This window comes from Natrix helvetica (genome assembly GCF_964273705.1).
Source record: "Natrix helvetica genome assembly, chromosome: 5".
NCBI lineage: Eukaryota > Metazoa > Chordata > Lepidosauria > Squamata > Natricidae > Natrix > Natrix helvetica.
In genome coordinates this window covers 4488140-4508173 of record NC_138551.1, presented here as the reverse complement: position 1 = coordinate 4508173, position 20034 = coordinate 4488140, and the positions used below count along the sequence as shown (strand labels likewise).

Here is a 20034-nt window from a genome sequence, read left to right as displayed (position 1 = left end):
GGTTAAAAGAAGGACAATCAATATATTTAGTTGGGACTGGAAACCCCTTCTGGACTTTTTTGCTGGGAAAAGAAGCAGCTTTGATGGCTGAGGAATTCTGGGAGTTGAAGTCTGCAAGTCTTAGAGTGGTAAAAGGTTGGAGACCCCTGCGTTAGATGGAGGACAACCAATATGTTTAGTTGGGACTGGAAACCCCTTCTGGACTTTTTGCTGGGAAAAAGAATAAAGGGGGGGGGGGTGAACCTGTGATTTGTTGTTTGATGGGTATGGATTATGGGAAGAGCCTGGAAAGAAGGAAATTATGTTGTAACCTTAGAGAGAAGGAGGGTTAAAATATAAATTTAACTGCAGTTAAGAAGACCAGAAACCCAACGCTTCCCTCTCCTTTCCTTTCTTCTTTTCTGTCTCCCTTGCCTTCCCTCCCCACCTTCCCTTCCTTTCCTTTCCTTCTTCCTTTTTCCTTCCCTTTTTTCCTTTTCTCCCTTTTCTTTTCCTTTTTCCTTTCATTTCCTTTTTCCTTCCCTCCCATTTCCTTCCCTTCTTCCTTTTTCCTTTCCTTTCCTTTTTCCTTCCCTCCCATTTCCTTCCCTTCTTCCTTTTTCCTTTCCTTCCCTTTTTCCTTCCCTTCTTCCTTTTTCCTTTCCTTCCCTTTTTCCTTCCCTTCTTCCTTCTCTCCCATTTCCTTTCCTTCTTTCCTTTTTCCTTCCCTTCAGTTTCCTTTCCTTCCCTTTCTTTTCCTTTCCTTCTTCCCTTTTTCCTTCCTTTCCCTTTTCTCCCTTTCTTCCTTTCCATCTTCCTTTTTCTTTCCCTTCCCTTCCCTTTTACCTTTCCTTCCCTCCCCTCTCTTTCCTTCTTTCCCTTTCCCTTCCCTTCCCTTCCCTTTTTCTATCTTCCCCACCCTTCCTCTCCCCTCTTTCGGCCAGCTTCCAACCAGCACAGTCCATAGGGGAAGCCAAATTCACTTAAACCTCCCCTCCCTCCAATTCACTTAATAAGTGCAGTGATTGTCTTTAACTGTGTCAAAAATATTATTGCAAAATGGGTCAAAACTCACTTATTAAGCTGCCTTGCTTCGCAATGTGAGTGTTGGACTCAATTGTGGTCGTAACTACCTGTCACTGGACGGAAACCAGGACCAGGTCACTGAACTGAATTGGGCCAGGCCTACCTCACAAGTGTGTTGTTCTGGAGATAAAAACATGGCCCTGAGACTGCACCCTGTTCTTCAGTAACAACTGGGAAGGACCGCAGATGCCCACCAAGAAATCGGATACTTGCTAAAATCAATCCCCGTCTTGGTTGACGCTGAGATTCAAAGGGTCATAAAGTCAGCCGTGAAAATAGCTTGCAGAAAATCTGATTAATCTGGGATTCATTATCCTCCCCAGAGGGTAATTGGTTATGCTGGAAGGAGCAGAGAAGTGCAAAAAGTTATTATAAATATAGGAGACCAGAAGGGGCTGGGAGGAGGGCTGGGCCGGCAGCCAAGATTAAGAACTTTTTAAAAGAGATTTTAACTCAAGCGGCGGCTTCCCGGATGGCGTTCGGCGGACGGCGGGAAAGGCAAATTGAAACGGCTCAGCAACCGAAGTGGGGAAGGCTTCGCAATGAAGCCACCAATCAGGCAGGGAGGAATCCTTTTCCCTGCTCAAGGAAATGTGGGACAGCTGGGAAAATGTCCTGGGAATCAACAAGCTCCCTTCCGAAATGAGAAATCTGGAGGAAAGCCAAGAATGCCAAAGAACCTCCAAGATCAATCCCACCCAGAGGGATTGGTTTCTGGTTGGGCGTCGCCATGGGGGGCATGGCCTACTAGGCCTCATGCAACATGGCGGGGGGGGGGGCGTTTTCGCCCTCCCCGGGCTCCAGGGGCTTTTTTTGAGCCTCCGGGAGGGCGGAAACGGCTTCCCTCGGGCTCCGGAGGCTGGAAATGAGCCCGTTTCTGGACTGCCGGAACTTCTGGGAAGCCCGTTTTTGGCCCTCCTAGAGCCTCCCCGCACTTATCAGGCGTGGAGACTCCTGGGAGGGGCGGGCGGGGTCAGTCGGTCCTTGCAACTACCGGTGCAAGGTGTAATCCAGATGTAAAATTAACATCCGATGCACCCGAACCGGCTGAATCCCACAATTGCTCCCACCAACCCTGGCAGGGGCAAGCCACTAGAACTGAGAGGGAACCTCGCTCTTTACTAGAACTGATGACGTTACAAAGTTTGGTAACGAAACGTCTGCCAGGAAACACCTAATCACAGGGAGCAGCGAGGTCCCTTCGAAGGGCCCATGGCAACCTAGCATCCCTCTTCCCTGCTGGGGTGGACAAACCCCCTAAATGTGTGGGGCATTAGTGTTCTTTGAGCTTGGCTGTTTTCCTGCAGATATTTCACCACCCAGCTAGGTAACTTTATCAGTGCTACAAAGCGGGGTGGGGTGGGGTTGCAGAGCGAAGGAGAAAGAGAAGGAGGAGGAGAGGGTGAAGAAAAAAAGAGGAGGAGGAGGACAGGAGGAAAGGGGGAAAAGCGGAGCAGGAGGAGAACTGTGGGTCCTTGATACTGTCTGAGCTTGGTTGTTTTCCTGTAGACCTTTCATGACCCAGCTAGATAACATTATCAGTGGTGGAAAGGAGAGGGGAAGGGGAGGAGGCGCAGGGGGAGAGGGAGGGGGGAGGAGGAGGAGGAGAACTGTGGGGTGCTTGGTGCTCTCTGAGCTTGATTGTCTTCCTGTAGACATTTCATGACCCAACTAGGTAACACCTTTGGTGCAAGAAGGGAATGGGGGTGTGGAGAGGAGGAGGAGGAGGAGGAGGAGGAGGAGGAGGAGGAGGAGGAGGAGGAGGAGGAGGAGGAGGAGGAGGAGGAGCAAGAGAACTGTGGGGTCCTTGGTGCTCTCTGAGCTTGGTGGTTTTCTTGCAGACATTTCATGACCCAACTAGGTAACACCATCAGTGCTGGAAGAGAGTGGGGTTTGTGAGGAGGAGGAGGAGGAGGAGGAGGAGGAGAACTGGGAGGGGTCCTTGGTGCTCTCTGAGCTTGGGGTTTGCGAGGAGGAGGACTTGGTGCTCTCTTAGCTTGGTGGTTTTTTTGCTGACGTTTCGTTACCCAACTAGGTAACATCATCAATGCTAGAAGGGAGTGGACTGTGTGGAGAGGAGGAGGAAGAAGAGGACGATGATGACGACGAGTATGGGGTGCTTGGTGCTCTCTGAGCTTGATTGTTTTCCTGCAGACGTTTCATGACCCAAATAGGTAACATCAGTAGTGCTAAAAGGAGTGGGGTTTGCAGAGTGGAAAGGGAGGAGGAGGAGGAGGAGGAGGAGGAGGAGGAGGAGGAGGAGGAGGAGGAGGAGGAGGAGGAGGAGGAGGAGGAGGAGGAGGAGGAGGACAATGACTATGGGGTCTTTGGTGCTCTCTCAGCTTGGCTGTTTTCTTGCAGACGTTTAATTATCCAACTAGGTTACATCACTCATGCTAGAAAGGAGTAGGGTTTACTCTCTGTTTATAGACAAGATAACCCCACTCCCATCTAGCATGGATGATGTTACCTAGTTGGGGAACAAAACATCTGCAAGCAAAGCTCAGAGAGTCTGCAACGCTGGCTGGGGAAATTGAAGCCCAGGCATCTTCAGGCGGCCACATTTGTGGAACGCGAGGGAGTCTTGGCGCAACAATAAAACAAGGCGCGTTGTGCGCATATCCGAGATGTTACAGAAGTCTTCCAGAGCACGTACGAGGGTGAGTGAAGATACGTGCGTGCGAAACACGCCACACCAGGTCTGACGCAAAGGAGGCTGGGATATATACACACCCGAAGCTCTTTGGATGAGTTTGGCAAGGGGCCCTGCCCAAACTGTTTGCCCATCTTGGCACTGGAGAAGCGCACGCAATTCCCCATTCCCTGCTTTGCAGGAATGGAAACGGCGCAAGGCCCCTGCGTCACGGCGTCCTCCCCCTCGTCGTTTGAGGTTGCTCTTAATGACGCAAAGAGGAAGGCCCCTGGGGTGGGACCTTCGGTCTTGACGTCTGCATTCCCCGAGGAAGGCTGGGTCCCACCCAACATTAAAAGGCTAGGCTTGTGTGCAAAGGCATCGGCTGCGACCCCGCCAAAGTCCTGGCTTTCGTTTCCGAACGTCGCAACCCAAATTGGTTTAACTCGGAGAAATAACCTTTTTCCGCTCTGCTCTGGTCCTTTCTCAGGCCTGTTGGAAGAACCGAGGCCTTGAACCAAAGCCAGATTATCTGCTGGCTCTGGCGGAGGAAGTCAAGGCACGACTAGCCTCCATTGAGGTCTCAGGAGCCTGAACGCAACTTGGTGAGCTTCATAACAGAACGACAGAGTTGGAAGGGAACTTAGAGGTCTTCTAGTCCAACCCCCAGCCCAAGCAGTAGACTCAGATGCCAATTCAGAGAAATGGTTGTCCAATCTCTTTGTCAGGCCTGCAGCCATCTTTCCTTTTGGATCTTTGGCCTGCCACACTTTCTATTATTCTGCTATGCCTTTTCTATGGTGGGAAAATGGGAGGAGGGATTGTAAGAAGTTAGATGCTATGTAGCCATAACAACATTCTCTTTAGAAAGCCAAGGTCATCCTTTGTCTTTGCACCTCTGCACCTGACCGGAACTGGATGGGTGGAAGATGCCAGCATGGCAGTGGGAGATTGGACCATGGGATGGACTTGTGGGTGTGGGGGCAAGATCTTGAACTTTCAACTGGGAGGGGAAAAACCGGGAAGCTTTCAGATTCGGGTTTTCCCTGATGTGCCAACCTGTCTCTCTTCATAAATTGGAACTTTGAGCAATCCTTTGCCTTGGACTCTGATTTAATTTTGGATGCTATTTGGAATCCTGACGCTCTTCTTATAAAAAACCTCCAGTGTTGGGACATTCACAACTTCCGGAGGCAACTTCTGTTCCACTGATTAATTCTTCTCACTGTCAGGAAGTTTCTCCTTAATTCTAGGTTGCTTCTCTCCTTGATTAATTTCTGTTAGATTGGGTAACGGAGAGGCACCCACAGGCTCAACGGTAACAACAGCTCTTTATTAACTACAAGAAGTGAGAACCATCCAGCGAAGATTGAGTCCGACAGCAGCTCTTTTATAGGGAGCAGTCAGACCTTTCAACCAATAGGATTAAACCTCTGTTCCCGCCGGAAGAGAGGACCTGGGTGGAAACCACTGAAGTTAGAACAAGTATCAAACAATTTCCATCCATTGCTTCTTGTCCTGCTCTCAGGTGATTTGAAGAATAGCTTGACCCCCTCTTCTCTGGGACAACCCCCACACCAAAAATATTAGAAGACTGCGTTTATGTCCCTAGTCCTTCTTTTCACTAGACTAGACATACCCAATACCTACAACAGTTCTTCATATGTTTTAGCCTCCAGCCCCCTAATCATCTTTTAACAGATGGAGCTATATAACAGAGTTGAAAGGGACCTTGGAGGTCTTCTAGCCCAACCCCCTGCTCAAGCGGGAGACCCTACCGTTTCAGACAAATAGCTGTCCAGTCTCTTCTTAAAGACTTCCAGTGTTGGGGCATTCACAACTTCTGGAGGCAGAAGTTCTGTTCCTTTGATTAATTGTTCTAACTGTCAGGAAGTTTCTCCTCAGTTCTAAGTTGCTTCTCTCCTTGATTAGTTTCCACCCATTACTTCTTATTCTGCCCTCAGGTGCCTTGGAGAATAGTTTGACTCCCTCTTCTTTGTGGCAACCCCTGAGATATTGGAAGACTGCCATGTCTCCCCTAGTCCTTCTTTCTATTAAACTAGACATACCCAGTTCCTGCAACCGTTGATCATGTTTTAGCCTCCAGTCCCCTAATCCTCTTCGTTGCTCTTCTCTGCATTCTTTCTAGACTAGAGTCTCAGAATGTTATTCTAGAAAGAGTGCAGAAAAGAACAACAAGGGAGTTGGAAGGGACCTTGGAGGTCTTCTAGTCCAACCCCTTGCTCGAGCAGGAAACCCTATACCATTTCAAATAAACATCTGTACAATCTCTTCTTAAAAACCTCCAGTGTTGGAGCATTCACAACTTCTAGAGGCAAGGTGTTCCACTGTTTAATTGTTCTCACTGTCAGGAAATTTCTCTTTAGTTCTACGTTGCTTCTCTCCTTGACTGGTTTCCATCCTCTGAGTACCTATCGCTAGTTTTAAGGTGTTGGTGCAAGAAATGTTCTGTGCCTCATCTGAGAGGTAAGATAACATATGTGAGGATTTGATATCCCAAAAGCATATTACGGAGCGCAAGAAAGACATGGGAAATAGCAAGGAAGATACGAAAGAGGCTAAGAATTCAGGAATGGCAGAATGAGAAAACTGTTTTAAAATCCTGGACAGTGGGTAGTGAAAGTAAAATACTTTATAGGTAGTCCTTGATTTACAACCATTTGTTTAATATCTGTTCGGAGTGATAGCAGGACTGGGAAAAAGGTACTTAGGACCATTTTTCACACTTACGATGAAAATTGATGAAAATTCGGATGCTTGGCAACTCACATTTATGACGGCTGCAGCATCCTGGGGTCACGCAATCCCCATTTTGCCACCTTCCGACGCGCAAAGTCAACGGGAATGCCAGATTCACTTAACCACCGCATAACTCACTTAACGATTGCAGTGATTCACTTAACAGCGATGGCAAGAAAGCCCATGAAATGCAAAGCTCTGTGGTGCTTAAGGACGGAAATTCGGGGGCTCCGTTGTGGTCGAGGACTACCTGTATCCGATTCTCTACCCCACCCCCTCGCCGGTGAGATTTCTCTATTCTTCTAGAGAAGCAAATCCTTTTTTAAATCCTCTTTCAAATTGTACAAATAACGAACCGGATATCGCATCGTTGATCTGTGTCCATTTTTATTCTTTGGCTTCTGAGATGATTTGCAGCTATGCTAATATTTACAGAAAGGTTCAAACTGAGACAAGAGTCATCTGATCCCTCTGCATTGACAGGGAAATGTCACCGAGGGAGCCCAACAACCCTACCTGGGTTGTTTATAAAATGACACAAAAAAAAAGAGGACAGGAGAACAAGTGGCTTAAAGGATCATAGTCGAAGATTTGTTCTGGAAATGCCAGAACTGGATTGACACATCAATCTCCTTGTCAAGGTTCTGGAAGGATCTCAAAGGAAGAGACACGGATGTAATCCCAAATGTCTATCGTGGACGACAAGGACTCTCCTTGAGTATACCGTACTCAATGAGTAGTCCTTAATGGGTCTACGTCTACATGGTGGGAAGCGGGAAAGGACAGATTACGGCCACCTAAATGACCCTCGCTCTGTCAAAGACCTTGGGGTACTCATCTCGAACGATCTAAGCCACAGAGCTCACTGCAACAGCATGGCCAAAAAGGCATTCAGAGTTGTTAAACTAATTTTGCGAAGCTTCTTCTCCGGTAATATTGTATTGCTAACCAGGGCATACAAAACCTTTGCCAGACCAATTCTCGAATACAGCTCGTCTGTTTTGGGGTGCTTTTCGCCTGAAAAACACCCAAAAAACAGACATGTGCGTGCCAGCCAGCTGATCTTCAGGTTTCCAGTGCTCTAGCATGCACATCGGGTGGGTTTCAGCCGGTTCTCACTGGTACGCTAGAAGCCGTTCGTGAAATTTAGCGTACCTTTTGGAACCTGTTCGTCCGGTGGCACAGTACCGGAACGCTCCCTTCCGCCTGCCCCCCCCTCGCTCGCTCCCCTCGCCCGTCCGGTCGCTGCTCACTTGCTTGCTCGCCCCGCCCGTCCGCACCATGCTTTCCCCGCCCGCCACTCACTGATTGGCTGGCTCACCAATCGCCCCACCTCTGAGAGGCAGTAGGGGGGGCTTTCTCGCACGCCTTCTTTCTTTCTCTGAAGGCATGCGAGAAAGCCCCCCCCCCCCCCCGATTGCCCGAACGTGTGAAGGAAGGAAGCTGCAGGCTCTTTTGCCTCAGCTACATGACCTCCTTTCGTTCTCCGTCTGCCTCCTTCACTCGTTCGGGCAGCAGAGAATGAAAGGCGGTCGAGGTCAAAGGAGCCTGCAGCTTCCTTCCTTCACATGTTTGGGCAATTGGGGGGGGGGCTTTCTTGCATGCCTTCTTTCTTTCTCCAAAGGCTTGTGAGAAAGGCCCCTCCCCCTCATTGCCCAGAAGAGAAGTGAGCCCCGGGCCTCATCTCTGCCTCCTTCCTCGAGAGCTAGCTTCGGGGAAGGCCAGCCTCTCCCATCACTGTGCCCTTCACTCGCTTTCCACCCGGAGGCTCTGCTGGAGGGCCGCCTCCCATTTCGCCTCCCAAGAGAAGATGGGGAGAGACACGCAAACGGCTGCAACTCGAGGCTCCCGAGGAAGATGCTGGAGACTGGGGGGTGGGGGTGGGGCCCGCTGCTGCTGCTTCCGCTGCTCCCGGTAATGCAGGCTTCTCAGAGAGCATTAAGTTGCAGCAGCTGCATTTTCCCTTGAAATTTGCTGTCCCGGCAACCCAAAGGGGACATTCTCCCAGCGGCGTCTCAAGCGCTCCCACCCTTAGCCCAGAGGGAGTGAGGACAGCTGAGCGCAGTTTGGCGCCTCCCGGCTCCCCTCAGATCATCGGGGGGCCTTGCGCACCTGCTCGCACGCATGGCCTTCATGCTTCCAGCGGGAATGGGAAGCACGGGGATTTTAATGTATTAGGGCGTGGGAGGCTGGAGTGGGAGGTTCCCCGGTGCTCGCGGTCACTGCTTGGGAGAAAATCAGTCGGAATCTCGAGTGAGAGCCGTGAGGCGAAACGCAAGTGATGAAATGGGTCACCACGGGCATAAAAAGTGCCGTCAGATCACCTCCCATGGTCCGGGAACCAACCAACCAAATAAATAAAGTTGGCTTTGCTTCCTTGTGCGGCAAGAGAGAAAGTTGCCTGAGACGCAGCTGTGTTTTGCCTTGAAACTTGCTGTTCTGGCAACCCGAAGGGGACATTCTCCCAGCGGCGGCTCAGGCAACTTTCTCTCTTGCCGCACAAGGAAGCAAAGCCAAATTTCTTTATTTAACCTCCCACTCCAGCCTCCCCCGCCCTACTACATTAAGATCCCCGCGCTTCCCATTACCGCTGGAAGCACACAGGCCATGCGAGCGAGCAGGCGTGGGAGGACCCTCGATGATTTAGGGGAGGCGGGAAGCGTCAAACTGCACCCAGCCATCCTCACTTCCTCCCAGCTAAGGGTGGGAGCGCCTGAAACGCCGCTGGGAGAATGTCCCCTTCCGGTTGCTGGGACAGCAAATTTTAAGGGAAATCACAGCTGCTGAAATCGGTGCGCTTGCAACTTAATGCTCTCCGAGAAGCCTGCATTACCGGGAGCAGCAGAAACAGCAGCAGCGGGCGCCACCGTCACCCCCGGCGCCCAGCGTCCTCCTCGGGAGCCTCAACTCGCAAGTCTCTCCCGAGCTTCTCTCGGGAGGTGAAATGGCAGGCGCCCCGCTAGGAGAGCCTCTGGGTGAAAGGCGAGTGAAGGGCGCAGTTACGGGAGAGGCTGGCCATCCCCGAAGCCAGGGGATGAGGAAGGAGACAGAGATGAGGTCCGAGGCTCGCTTCCCTGCCTCCTTCCTCCGAGAGCTGCGGGTGGCAGGGAAAACGAGGCTTCTTTGCCAGCTTTCCAGCTGGCAAAACAGAATTTTTCACCAACTGAAAAGTACGTTTGCGTGAGAGGGGGGGGGGGTGAGAGAGAGAGAAAGAAAAAGAAAGAGTAAGAGAGAATAAAAGGAAGAGGTAAAGAGAGAGAAAAAAGAGAGAAAGAGAGAGAAAGAAAGAGAAAGAAGGAAAGAGGAAGTAAGTGGGGGGGAGAGGGACAAGAAAGAAAGAAGGAATGAAGGAAGGAAGGAAAGAAGAGAAAGGAAATAAAGAAAGAGGGAGAGAGACACACAAGAAAGAAATAATGGAAGGAAGGAAGAAAAAGAAAGAGAACTTATGATCACAATTGAGCCCAAAATTTTGGTTGCTAAGCAAGAGCGTTGTTAAATGAAGTTCACCACATTTTACAAGTCGGCCACTCCCATCCGGTCACATGAGCACCAAGCCACGCCCACAAATAAGCCACACCTACTGAATAGGTTCTAAAAACTTTGAAGCCCACCAATGACGCATACGCACGCACATTCCGGTTTGGGCACTCAGTGCCGAGAAAGTTCACCATCCCTGGTATAGATCCTCGCGATTGAGCTGGGGGGGCTGGACTAGAAGACCTCCCAAGGTCCCTTCCAGCTCATTCTATGCTATTCTAAATGTCTCCTTTGCTAGTTCCTGCATTTCTGATGAGACTTTGGTTTTTTTTTTTTTTTTTTTGGCAAAATCAGGAGATCTACAACAAATGGTGTTGGCCATGCCCAGCGGCTCCTACTGGGATCGGCTCCAGCTGATGGAAAGGACACAGCAACGGAAAAAAAAAAAACCAGGACACATGGAAACAAACCAGAAGGTTATCGGGGAGCCTTCTTGGTGGTTTTTTTGGGAACGAGACACCTGAGTTAATACCTGTGAGGAGAGCCACAAGGGATACGTCTTCCACTATTCCTGTACTGCAAAGTTGGCAGGCTCAATAATTAACAACAGAGCTTACCTTTCATTAGTTAAACCTTTATGCTCCCCACCCCCATTTAAAAATACAGATAGTCCTCAACTTACAATTATTTGTTGAGTGACCCTTTGAAGTCACGACAAAAGGTGGGAAAAATGTGACTTCGGTGCATTTTTCACACTTACGAAAGGATTCCCAAGGGTCACGTCATCAAAATTCGGGCCCTTGGGCAACTGACTCCTATTTATGACGGTTGCAGTGTAGTGTCCTGGGGTCACGTCAACATCATTGGTGACCTTCGCAGTTGGCTTACGACAAGGCCAGGTCAATGCGGGTGAGCATCAGGCCTGCAGTCATATTCCTTTTAGGATCTTTGGCTGCCACACTCTCTCTCTCATTTTACTATGCTGTTTCATTAGTGGGGCAATTGGGAGGGGGAATAGTAAGGAGTAGAATTGTAGAATGTGTTGTTAAAAGAAAACATTCCTTTCTAGAAGCCCAAGGTCATCTTTTGTCTCCGCGCCTCTGCACCTGACCGGAACCAGATGGGTGGAACTGCCGGCGTGGCAGTGGGAGATTGGACCATGGGATGGACTTGTGGGTGTGGGGAAAGATCATGAACTTTCAACTGGGTGGAAAGCCCAGGAAGCTTTCAGATTCAGGGTTTCCACAGATTGTACCAACATGTCTCTCTTATTAAATTGGAACTTCGATGAAAGCCATGTCTTGGATTCTGATTTAATTCTGGATGATATTTGGAACGCTGACAGTGAGCTTGACTCACTTAACAACTGTGGTGGTTTGCTTAACAACTGGTTTCCCCCCCCCCCAAAAAAAAGGTCGCAAAATGGGGCAAAACTCACTTGACAACTGCCTGGCTTAGCCAACGCAAATGCCGGGTTCAATTGAGCCCCTCGTGTCTTTCCAGGATTAGTGGACATTGATCTGATGATCAAATATCTTGAGCTGAAGAAGCTTCTTGGATGAGAAGTGAAATGTCTTCGAAGAAAAACCAGAAAGTCCAGTTGCCTCTTGGGAAAAAAAGCCCCTTTGGGACAACCTTGACCTGGATGTGACTGAGAATCTCCATATACTCTACTACAGCGATGGCTAACCTTTTTGTCATTGCGTGCCCAAACCATGTGCAATGCATGTGGGACCCCCCTCTGTGCACCTCACCCCCCCTTGTACATGCCAGCACTACCTCATCTCCTGTTTTGGGCCGAGCAGGCAGCCTCCTGGGAGCAAAAACATGATGCTGGGGGGGGGGAGGTGCCCTGCCCCTGCGCACACACCCCCACGCATGCGTGCACATTTCCCACACTTGCCCCATGCATGCGCAGCAGAAACCAAGAAATCAGCTGGCTGGTGGGAGGCACATGCACATGCACAGTGGAGCTGAGCTGGGCCGACAGCTCACATACCCACAGAGAGGGCTCTGCGCGCCACCTGTGGCACATGTGCCATAGGTTCGCCATCAAGGTTCTAGCAGAAGAGAAACTTTGCAAACACTGGAAGCCTCCACAAGTAGAGAAGCAGGAAATGCACAGGTACAGTATACGTGGTACCTTGATCAATAGTAGTAACTGTGAGAAGGATCTTAAATAGGAGCCAGCCGTGGGCAGCAGCTGCCAAAAAAGCCAACACAGTTCTAGGCTGCATCAACAGAGGGATAGAATCAAGATCACATGAAGTGTTAATACCACTTTATAAGGCTTTGGTAAGGCCACACTTGGAATACTGCATTCAGTTCTGGTCGCCAGAATGTAAAAAAGATGTGGAGACTCTAGAAAGAGTGCAGAGAAGAGCAACAAAGATGATTAGGGGACTGGAGACTAAAACATATGAAGAACGGTTGCAGGAACTGGGTATGTTTAGCTTAAGAGAAAGAAGGACTAGGAGAGACATGATAGCAGTGTTTCAATATCTCAGGGGTTGCCACAAAGAAGAGGGAGTCAAACTGTTCTCCAAGGCACCTGAGGGCAGGAGAAGAAGCAATGGGTGGAAACTAATCAAGGAGAGAAGCAACTTAGAACTGAGGAGAAATTTCCTGACAGTGAGGGCAATTAATCAGTGGAACAGAAATTGCCTCCAGAAGTTTTGAATGCCCCAACACTGGAAGTCTTTGAGAAGATGTTGGATAGCCGTTTGTCTGGAACGGTATAGGGTTTCCTGCCTAGGCAGGGGGTTGGACTAGAAGACCTCCAAGGTCCCTTCCAACTCTGCTATTGTATTGTATCTGTCCGTTCCAGGAGCTCTCCAAGGTCCTGCCTCTGAAAGCTTTCTGACTTCACTCAATACTAAAGGTCCTCATTTTATCAGTTGAGGGCACGCCCAACATTCCTGCGGACCCTCCTATGAGCACAGTGGCCGAACAAAACGGACACTAATCTGCCTTCTGAGGACCAGGAAACTGACGCAAAAAGACTCCGTTGCTGGCATTCAGGAAAAATATAAAAAGACAATGAAAAAACTTCAACATTCCCCTGCATTTTTGTTGACTGACTCCTGTCTCTAAAATCTAGCGGGTTCGAATCGAGAGGAACTGGTAGGATGTTAGATCAATAGAAATTCCCGAATTATTAGGAAATAGGGTAGGAAATTCTCCACCGTGTCTTTCAGAAGTAAAAAACACCAAACTTATACTGTATGTATGTATGTGTATACATATATATATACACACACACACATCGGCACCGCTACCCCAGATTAAAACTGTTTTAATTATGATTTTTAAACATCTTTTGAAAAAGTCTCAGGATTTAGGCAAAGGATTTAAATCTTTCTGTTCTGTCCTAGGCTTCCCAAGAGCATGAAGCAAACTCCTGGTCCGGACAAAAAAAAACCCTTTTATTAATTGACTGTGAATTCTGCTCATTCACATCCAGCAAAGGGAGGATTTCGAGGGAGGATTTACGGTCACAGACCTTCTCTGGCTTGGAGAGCTGCCAGGCCGATCTCTGCAGAACTTGGAAAGGAGCCTCGGAGAGTCAGGAACCAATGAAGTGAACTAATGGTCTCCTGCAAACTCCACTCCCCTTTCGCCCCTCTTTTATTTCCTCTGGGAGGGGCCATTCATCGTCCACCTGTGGCCTTAATCCCAAATCGACCCTTGTTCTTTAACTGTTCCCTTTGTCTGGCTGCTCTGTACATGCGTACACTGGGAACAGGCTCCAGCTGTTCTTCTGCCTCACTGACGTCTGGCTCCGAAGGCAGCTGATAACTGTCAAACGGCTCTGGCCCCCTCTCTGCCTCCGACACAGAGCCCTTGTCCGAGCCTTCCCCAGACTCCAGGACTGACCCAGGTTCCTCCCCAACCTCCTCACTCTCCGAATCTTCCGCCAGCTCCACTGGCCGCTGGCAGGCCACAACAACACTTTCAAGAAAATCCCAATAAGACTTGGAGCAAATTAACACAGGCTTTACAATTAAAAAGCAACTGAAACTTCACATAGAACTACATTATAAGTATGATGGAGGGGGTTTATACTTTAATCCAGTCATCTAACCCAATTCTCTGGCAAGGGACGTGTAGACTGTGGGTACAACAAGAAACAGAAGAATGTCAAAACAATACAATAGCAGCATTGTCAAATACACACAGAGGTGATTTACTGGATTTCATAACTGCCCTCAATCTGTTACCAAGTCTGGGTGGATTACAAAATTGGCTTGCAGAACGTAAAGAAAAAAAAAAGTATACAATTAGAATGGCGTCATCAAAATGACCTTCACGGTAACAAAATGGTTCTGTAAAAACTGAAATAATTCAGCAAAAGCTTCTGATTCTTTAAGTTGGGTGTTACTCCACCGTAGCAATTTTTAAGATGTGTGGATTTCAACTCCCAGAATTCCCCAGCCAGCAAGCTGGCTGGGGAATTCTAGGAGTTGAAGTCCACACATCTTAACAGTTGTTAAGGTTGAGAAACACTGTCCTAAATAAATACAACTTGACCAGCTGCCGTAAGGCTGTAAACCGAGATGATGAAATGAGAATGAGTCAGCAGGGTTACTGTCACTTTAAGGAGCTGTCTATATAAGGGAGGCCATACGAGGGCCTCTCTCTGGGTGTGTGCTTCTGTGTTGGAAGATTGATTGATTGATTGCCTAGCTTTGTCTAGTATGTGTAAGTCAGAGGTGGTATTCAGCAGGCTCTGACCAGTTCTGGAGAACCGATAGCGGAGATTTTGAGTAGTTCGGAGAACCGGCAAATACCACCTCTGGCTGGCCCCGCCCCATCTATTCTCTGCCTCCCGAGTCCCAGCTGATCGGGAAGGAATGGGGATTTTGCAGTAACTTTTCCCTAGAGTGGGGAGAGAATGGAGATTTTAGGATGCGGGATCGCATCCTACCGCATACATCCCTGCGACCAATTCGCTCTCACAGGGAGGGACTCCTCCGGGTGCCATCCACCAAGCAATGCCAACGGGCGGCGCCTAGGAGTAGAGCCTTCTCTGTGATGGGCCCAACCCTCTGGAATGACCTCCCCCCGGATATTAGAACCACTACCGACTTCCGCTCCTTCCGACAAAAACTTAAGACTCACCTGTTCCGATTAGCCGGCCTGGCCCACTTATAGTTCTACTCTTACCTCCTGGCGGATATTTATTGGGGATAGTTTTTAGGGTAAATGTTTTTATTATTTTTACAACTTTAATCTAACTTAACTAAATTGTACAGTGAATCATTACTACCTCCTCCAGCCCTATATTTATTGATTTTGTATTTATACCATGTATATTTGTTGTTCAATTATTTTAATATGACTGTACACCGCCCCGAGTCTCTTTGAGAGGGGGGCGGTCTAGAAATTGAATAAAGTTAAGTTAAGTTAGAGTATCCTTTCTCTGTCACACCCACCAAGCCACGCCCACCAACCAATACCCACAGAACTGGTAGTAAAAAAAATTGAATCCCACCACTGGTGTGTGTGTGTGTATACACACACACACACACACACACACACACCACTGTTTGAAAGACAAAACCTCTGTGTACTGTTTTTTGCTCCTGGGTTATGTCAAAACAACAGTGACACTCTGCACACTCTGACACTTTCTTTTCCCGCCTATCTTGGGTCCATGAAGCATGTGTTAACTAGAAATGAACTTCAAATGAAGTTGAAACATTTAAATAAATTCCCAGGTCCGGAACGCGTCTGGATGTCCCCTGTTCTTTTTCTCTGCAAATATACGTATATATATTTTTCCAACTAGGTTGTTAAGTTCCCCATTTTTTGTGTGTTTGTGTTTGTTGTCAAATAAACCAGCCCCATCGATTGAGCAGGAATTCAACCAGTAGCTAAAGTCAATTCCGAGATTACTTAACCTAACCGGGCTGAAAAGTTCATTATTAGCCAACGAAGGCCACTTCAGGTCTAAAAAGGGAAAGAATCTGAAATTAGAAATGTTTCTGCCAGGGTTACTTGCCCAAGGATAGAAAGTTCTGAGGAAGTTGCTTCAAAGGAAGAGCGACCTCAAGTCCACAAGGTCAGCTTCTCCGGACTCTGCCTTTCCTTGATTTCGGTTATAACCAGCACCACACCCGGGTTGGGTCTCCCTGTTATCTCAGTGACTGATGTGATACAGCCTTGGGGGAAAATGATCTCAGTCGTTGGCAGAGGACTTTTCTTTTCCATGAGGCCCTTCTACCAACCTTTGTCCCATGGATCACCTGACCTGATGCCATTCCGAAACCTCTTCCACGGACGTGGCGCTTTGGGAAGGAAGTGCTGCTTTCCATGTGGGCACTGGGAAGAGTAATAACCCACATGCGCCCAGCAAGTTATGAATGGAGGAGAGGCTGCATTCTAGTCCTTTCAATCCTTCAATGTGGAGCATTTTCCTAACCCTATCATGGCTGGCCTCAAGGACCAACTATCACCCACAGTTGTCCTCCTCCTCCTCCTCTTCCCAAACCCCACTCCCTTCTAGCACTGATGTTGCTCCCTAGCTGGGTAATGAAATGTCCACAAGAAAACAGCCAAGTTCAGAGAGCACCTCACTACTACTACTACTACTACTACTACTACTACTACTCTTCCCAAGTCCCACTCCCTTCTAGCACTGATGTTGTTCCCCAGCTGGGTAATGAAATGTCCACAAGAAACAACCAAATACAGAGAGCACTCACACTTCTCCTCCTCCTCCTCTTCCTCCTCTTCCCAAGCCCCACTCCCTTCTAGCACTGATGTTGTTCCCCAGCTGTGTAATGAAATGTCCACAAGAAAACAGCCAAGTTCAGAGAGCACCTCACTACTACTACTACTACTACTACTACTACTACTCTTCCCAAGTCCCACTCCCTTCTAGCACTGATGTTGTTCCCCAGCTGTGTAATGAAATGTCCACAAGAAAACAGCCAAGTTCAGAGAGCACCTCACTACTACTACTACTACTACTACTACTACTACTACTACTACTACTCTTCCCAAGTCCCACTCCCTTCTAGCACTGATGTTGTTCCCCAGCTGTGTAATGAAATGTCCACAAGAAAACAGCCAAGTTGAGAGAGCACCTCACTACTACTACTACTACTACTACTACTACTCTTCCCAAGTCCCACTCCCTTCTAGCACTGATGATGTTCCCTAGCTGTGTAATGAAATGTCCACAAGAAAACAGCCAAGTTCAGAGAGCACCTCACTACTACTACTACTACTACTACTACTACTACTACTACTACTCTTCCCAAGTCCCACTCCCTTCTAGCACTGATGAGTTCCCTAGCTGGGTAATGAAATGTCCACAAGAAAACAGCCAAATTCATAGAGCACTCACACTTCTCCTCCTCCTCTTCCTCCTCCTTCTCTTCCCAAGTCCCACTCCCTTCTAGCACTGATGATGTTACCTAGTTGGGCATTGAAACGTTTTCCAGAAAACAACCAAACTCTGAGGGCACTCCACACCTAACCTATTTCACAGGCTTGTTAGAAAGACAAGTCGAGGACTCTCTTCAGTCTTGGGATGAATGGAAAACCTATGGAGAAGAGCGCATTTGCTTGGGTATCCCAATCAGTTAACCACAATTCCCAACCGCGCTGGAGACAGGGAATATTTCACATACTACATGTGTTTACCTGTCAACAGAGGAACCCCGGGCAACTAGGAAAACACTAAACACGTTCCCTACTTTTGGATTTCATGAACACGGCACACCGAGCAGCCGAGAGAGATCCCAGAAAGAGGCACCAAGAAATGACCCACAAACGGAAACTACTCAAGCCAGGAGAATTTAAATCCGCCCCTTTTGTATTTGAAGGGAACCTTTTTTTGATCTCACGTCCAGATTTCAGTTGGACACAAGGCCCCCGCAAGAAAGGAAGGATCCAGTTGGGTGGGAGGACAAAAACGTGGGATATTAACCAGCAAAGACAGTGATGGCTTAACCTTTTCGTCCTCGCGTGCTGAAATCGTGTGCATGCGCATGACAACACCCATGTGTGTGCCTGTAACCCACAATGCAATGCGTCCAGCCTCCCTGCGCATGCGCACACGCCCCCCACGGATTAGTGAGACTGGAGACTAAAACATATGAAGAATGGTTGCAGGAACTGGGTATGTCTAGCTTAAGAGAAAGAAGGACCAGGGGAGACATGATAGCAGTCTTCCGACATCTCAGGGGTTGCCACAAAGAAGAGGGAGTCAAACTATTCTCCAAGGCACCTGAGGGTAGAGCAAGAAGCAATGGATGGAAACTAATCAAGGAGAGAAGCAACCTAGAACTGAGGAGAAACTTCCTGACAGTTAGAACAACTAACCAGTGGAACAGAAGTTGCCTCCAGAAGTTGTGAATGCCCCAACACTGGAAGTCTTTAAGAAGATGTTGGATAGCCATTTGTCTGAAACGGTATAGGGTTTCCTGACTAGGCAGGGGGTTGGACTAGAAGACCTCCAGAAGACTCAATTGTGGTCGTACTGTACTTCAGACTGCAAAAAAAAAGAAAAAGATGTTCTTTGGCACGTCCAGTGGGAAAAAATAAAGTTTGGAAATGACCACCCGAGTGAATTTTCACATAGAAGGAAATAATAGCAGGGGTTATTTTACAGCTGGCTGGGGAATTCTGGGAGTTGAAGTCCACAAGTCTTAAAGTTCCCAAGTTTGGACACCCCTGTTTTACAGGTAGAGGGGTGCTATGCTACTCAACCTTAATTGGCTCTGGAAGGCACAAGAACTACCAAAAACAGTGAATATCAAACACATTTTTCCCATAAGTAATAATGTTACGAGTCACAATTAATCAGTCAGAGTAGAGCTGGAGGGGACCTTGGAGGTCTTCTAGTCCAACCCCCTGCCAGACTGGTACCGTGTTTCCCTGAAAATAAGACAGCGTCTTATTTTCTTTTGACCCCCCAAAATATGGCCTGGGCCTTATTATCGGGGGGGGGGGGGTTATTGTTTTGAGGTTTCTGGGTGGCTGCTCTCTCTCTCTCTCTTTTTTGAATATATTTTTTATTATTTTTACATTTAAAACAATGCAGTACCGCGAAGTCGAAGTGACCTTCACATTATATACAGCTAGTCTCAACCACTAACTATTAGCCTACTTAATACATTGTCTATCCTTCTGTCCAATCACAATATATACAGTTTGTTCCACTCTTATCACCTCTCTTATACCAATCATAAAATCTGTTCCAGACTTCAAAATATTCTGATTCCCTTTTATTTTTAAGTTCAAGAGTGAGCCTATCTGCTTCCGCACAGGCCAACACTTTTCTGAATATATCTAGCTCTGATGGTGTATTTTCTTTTTTCCAATATTGAACATAGGTTATGCACGCCAAATATGCTGACTCTGTAAACTGCTTAGAGAGGGCTGTGAAGCACTGTGAAGTGGGATGTAAGTGCTATTGCTAGTTTCCCCCCCCCTCTCCTTCCTTCCTTCCCTCCCTTCCTCCTTCCTTTCCTTCCTTTTTTCCCAGTGGTTAGAGTGCAGTATTGCAGGCTACGTCTGCCAACTGCCAGCAGTTCGATCCTGACCAGCTCAAGGTTGACTCGGCCTTCCATCCTTCTGAATTCAGTAAAATCAGGAGCCAGATTGTTGGGGGAAAGAGGCTGACTCTGTAAACCGCTTAGAGAGGGATGTAAAGCACTGTAAAGTAATATATAAATGCTAGTGCTCTTCCTTCCTTCTTTCCTTCCTTCCTAGCAAACTAGCAAGGCCACAATCTGGAGTTCGAATCTCACCAGGCTCAAGGTTGACTCAGCCTTCCATCCTTCCCAGCTCGATAAAATGAGGACCCAAATAATGGGGGGCCAATAGGCTGACTCTGTAAACCGCTTAGAGAGGGCTGTGAAGCGGCATTATAAGCCTAAGTGCTTATCGCTGGGGCTCTTGTTGGCACAAAGTTTGCATTTTCCCCGCCAGCCACTGCCAAGAAACGAAAATGGGGACGGGCAGGAGGTTAGAACCGCTGACCTTCCACTGCTCCTTCGGAAGCAGCTTCACCACTACGATGTCACCGTTCAGAGCTCGGTTACGAGCGACGACTCCGTCAATGAAAATATCCTGACTGCCATCCT

The 20034-nt window shown here is 48.1% G+C and overlaps 1 protein-coding gene across 2 annotated transcripts in view; it reads right to left on the bottom strand.

Annotated features, from left to right (window-relative positions):
* DIS3L2 (DIS3 like 3'-5' exoribonuclease 2) overlaps positions 1-20034 on the bottom strand; it is a 223157-nt gene that overhangs the window by 154878 nt on the left and 48245 nt on the right. For both annotated transcript variants that reach the window (XM_081956034.1, XM_081956033.1), the window contains one exon: positions 19931-20032. In XM_081956034.1, coding sequence (XP_081812160.1) covers positions 19931-20032 — 102 coding nt within the window. The remainder of the gene's footprint in view (positions 1-19930; positions 20033-20034) is intronic.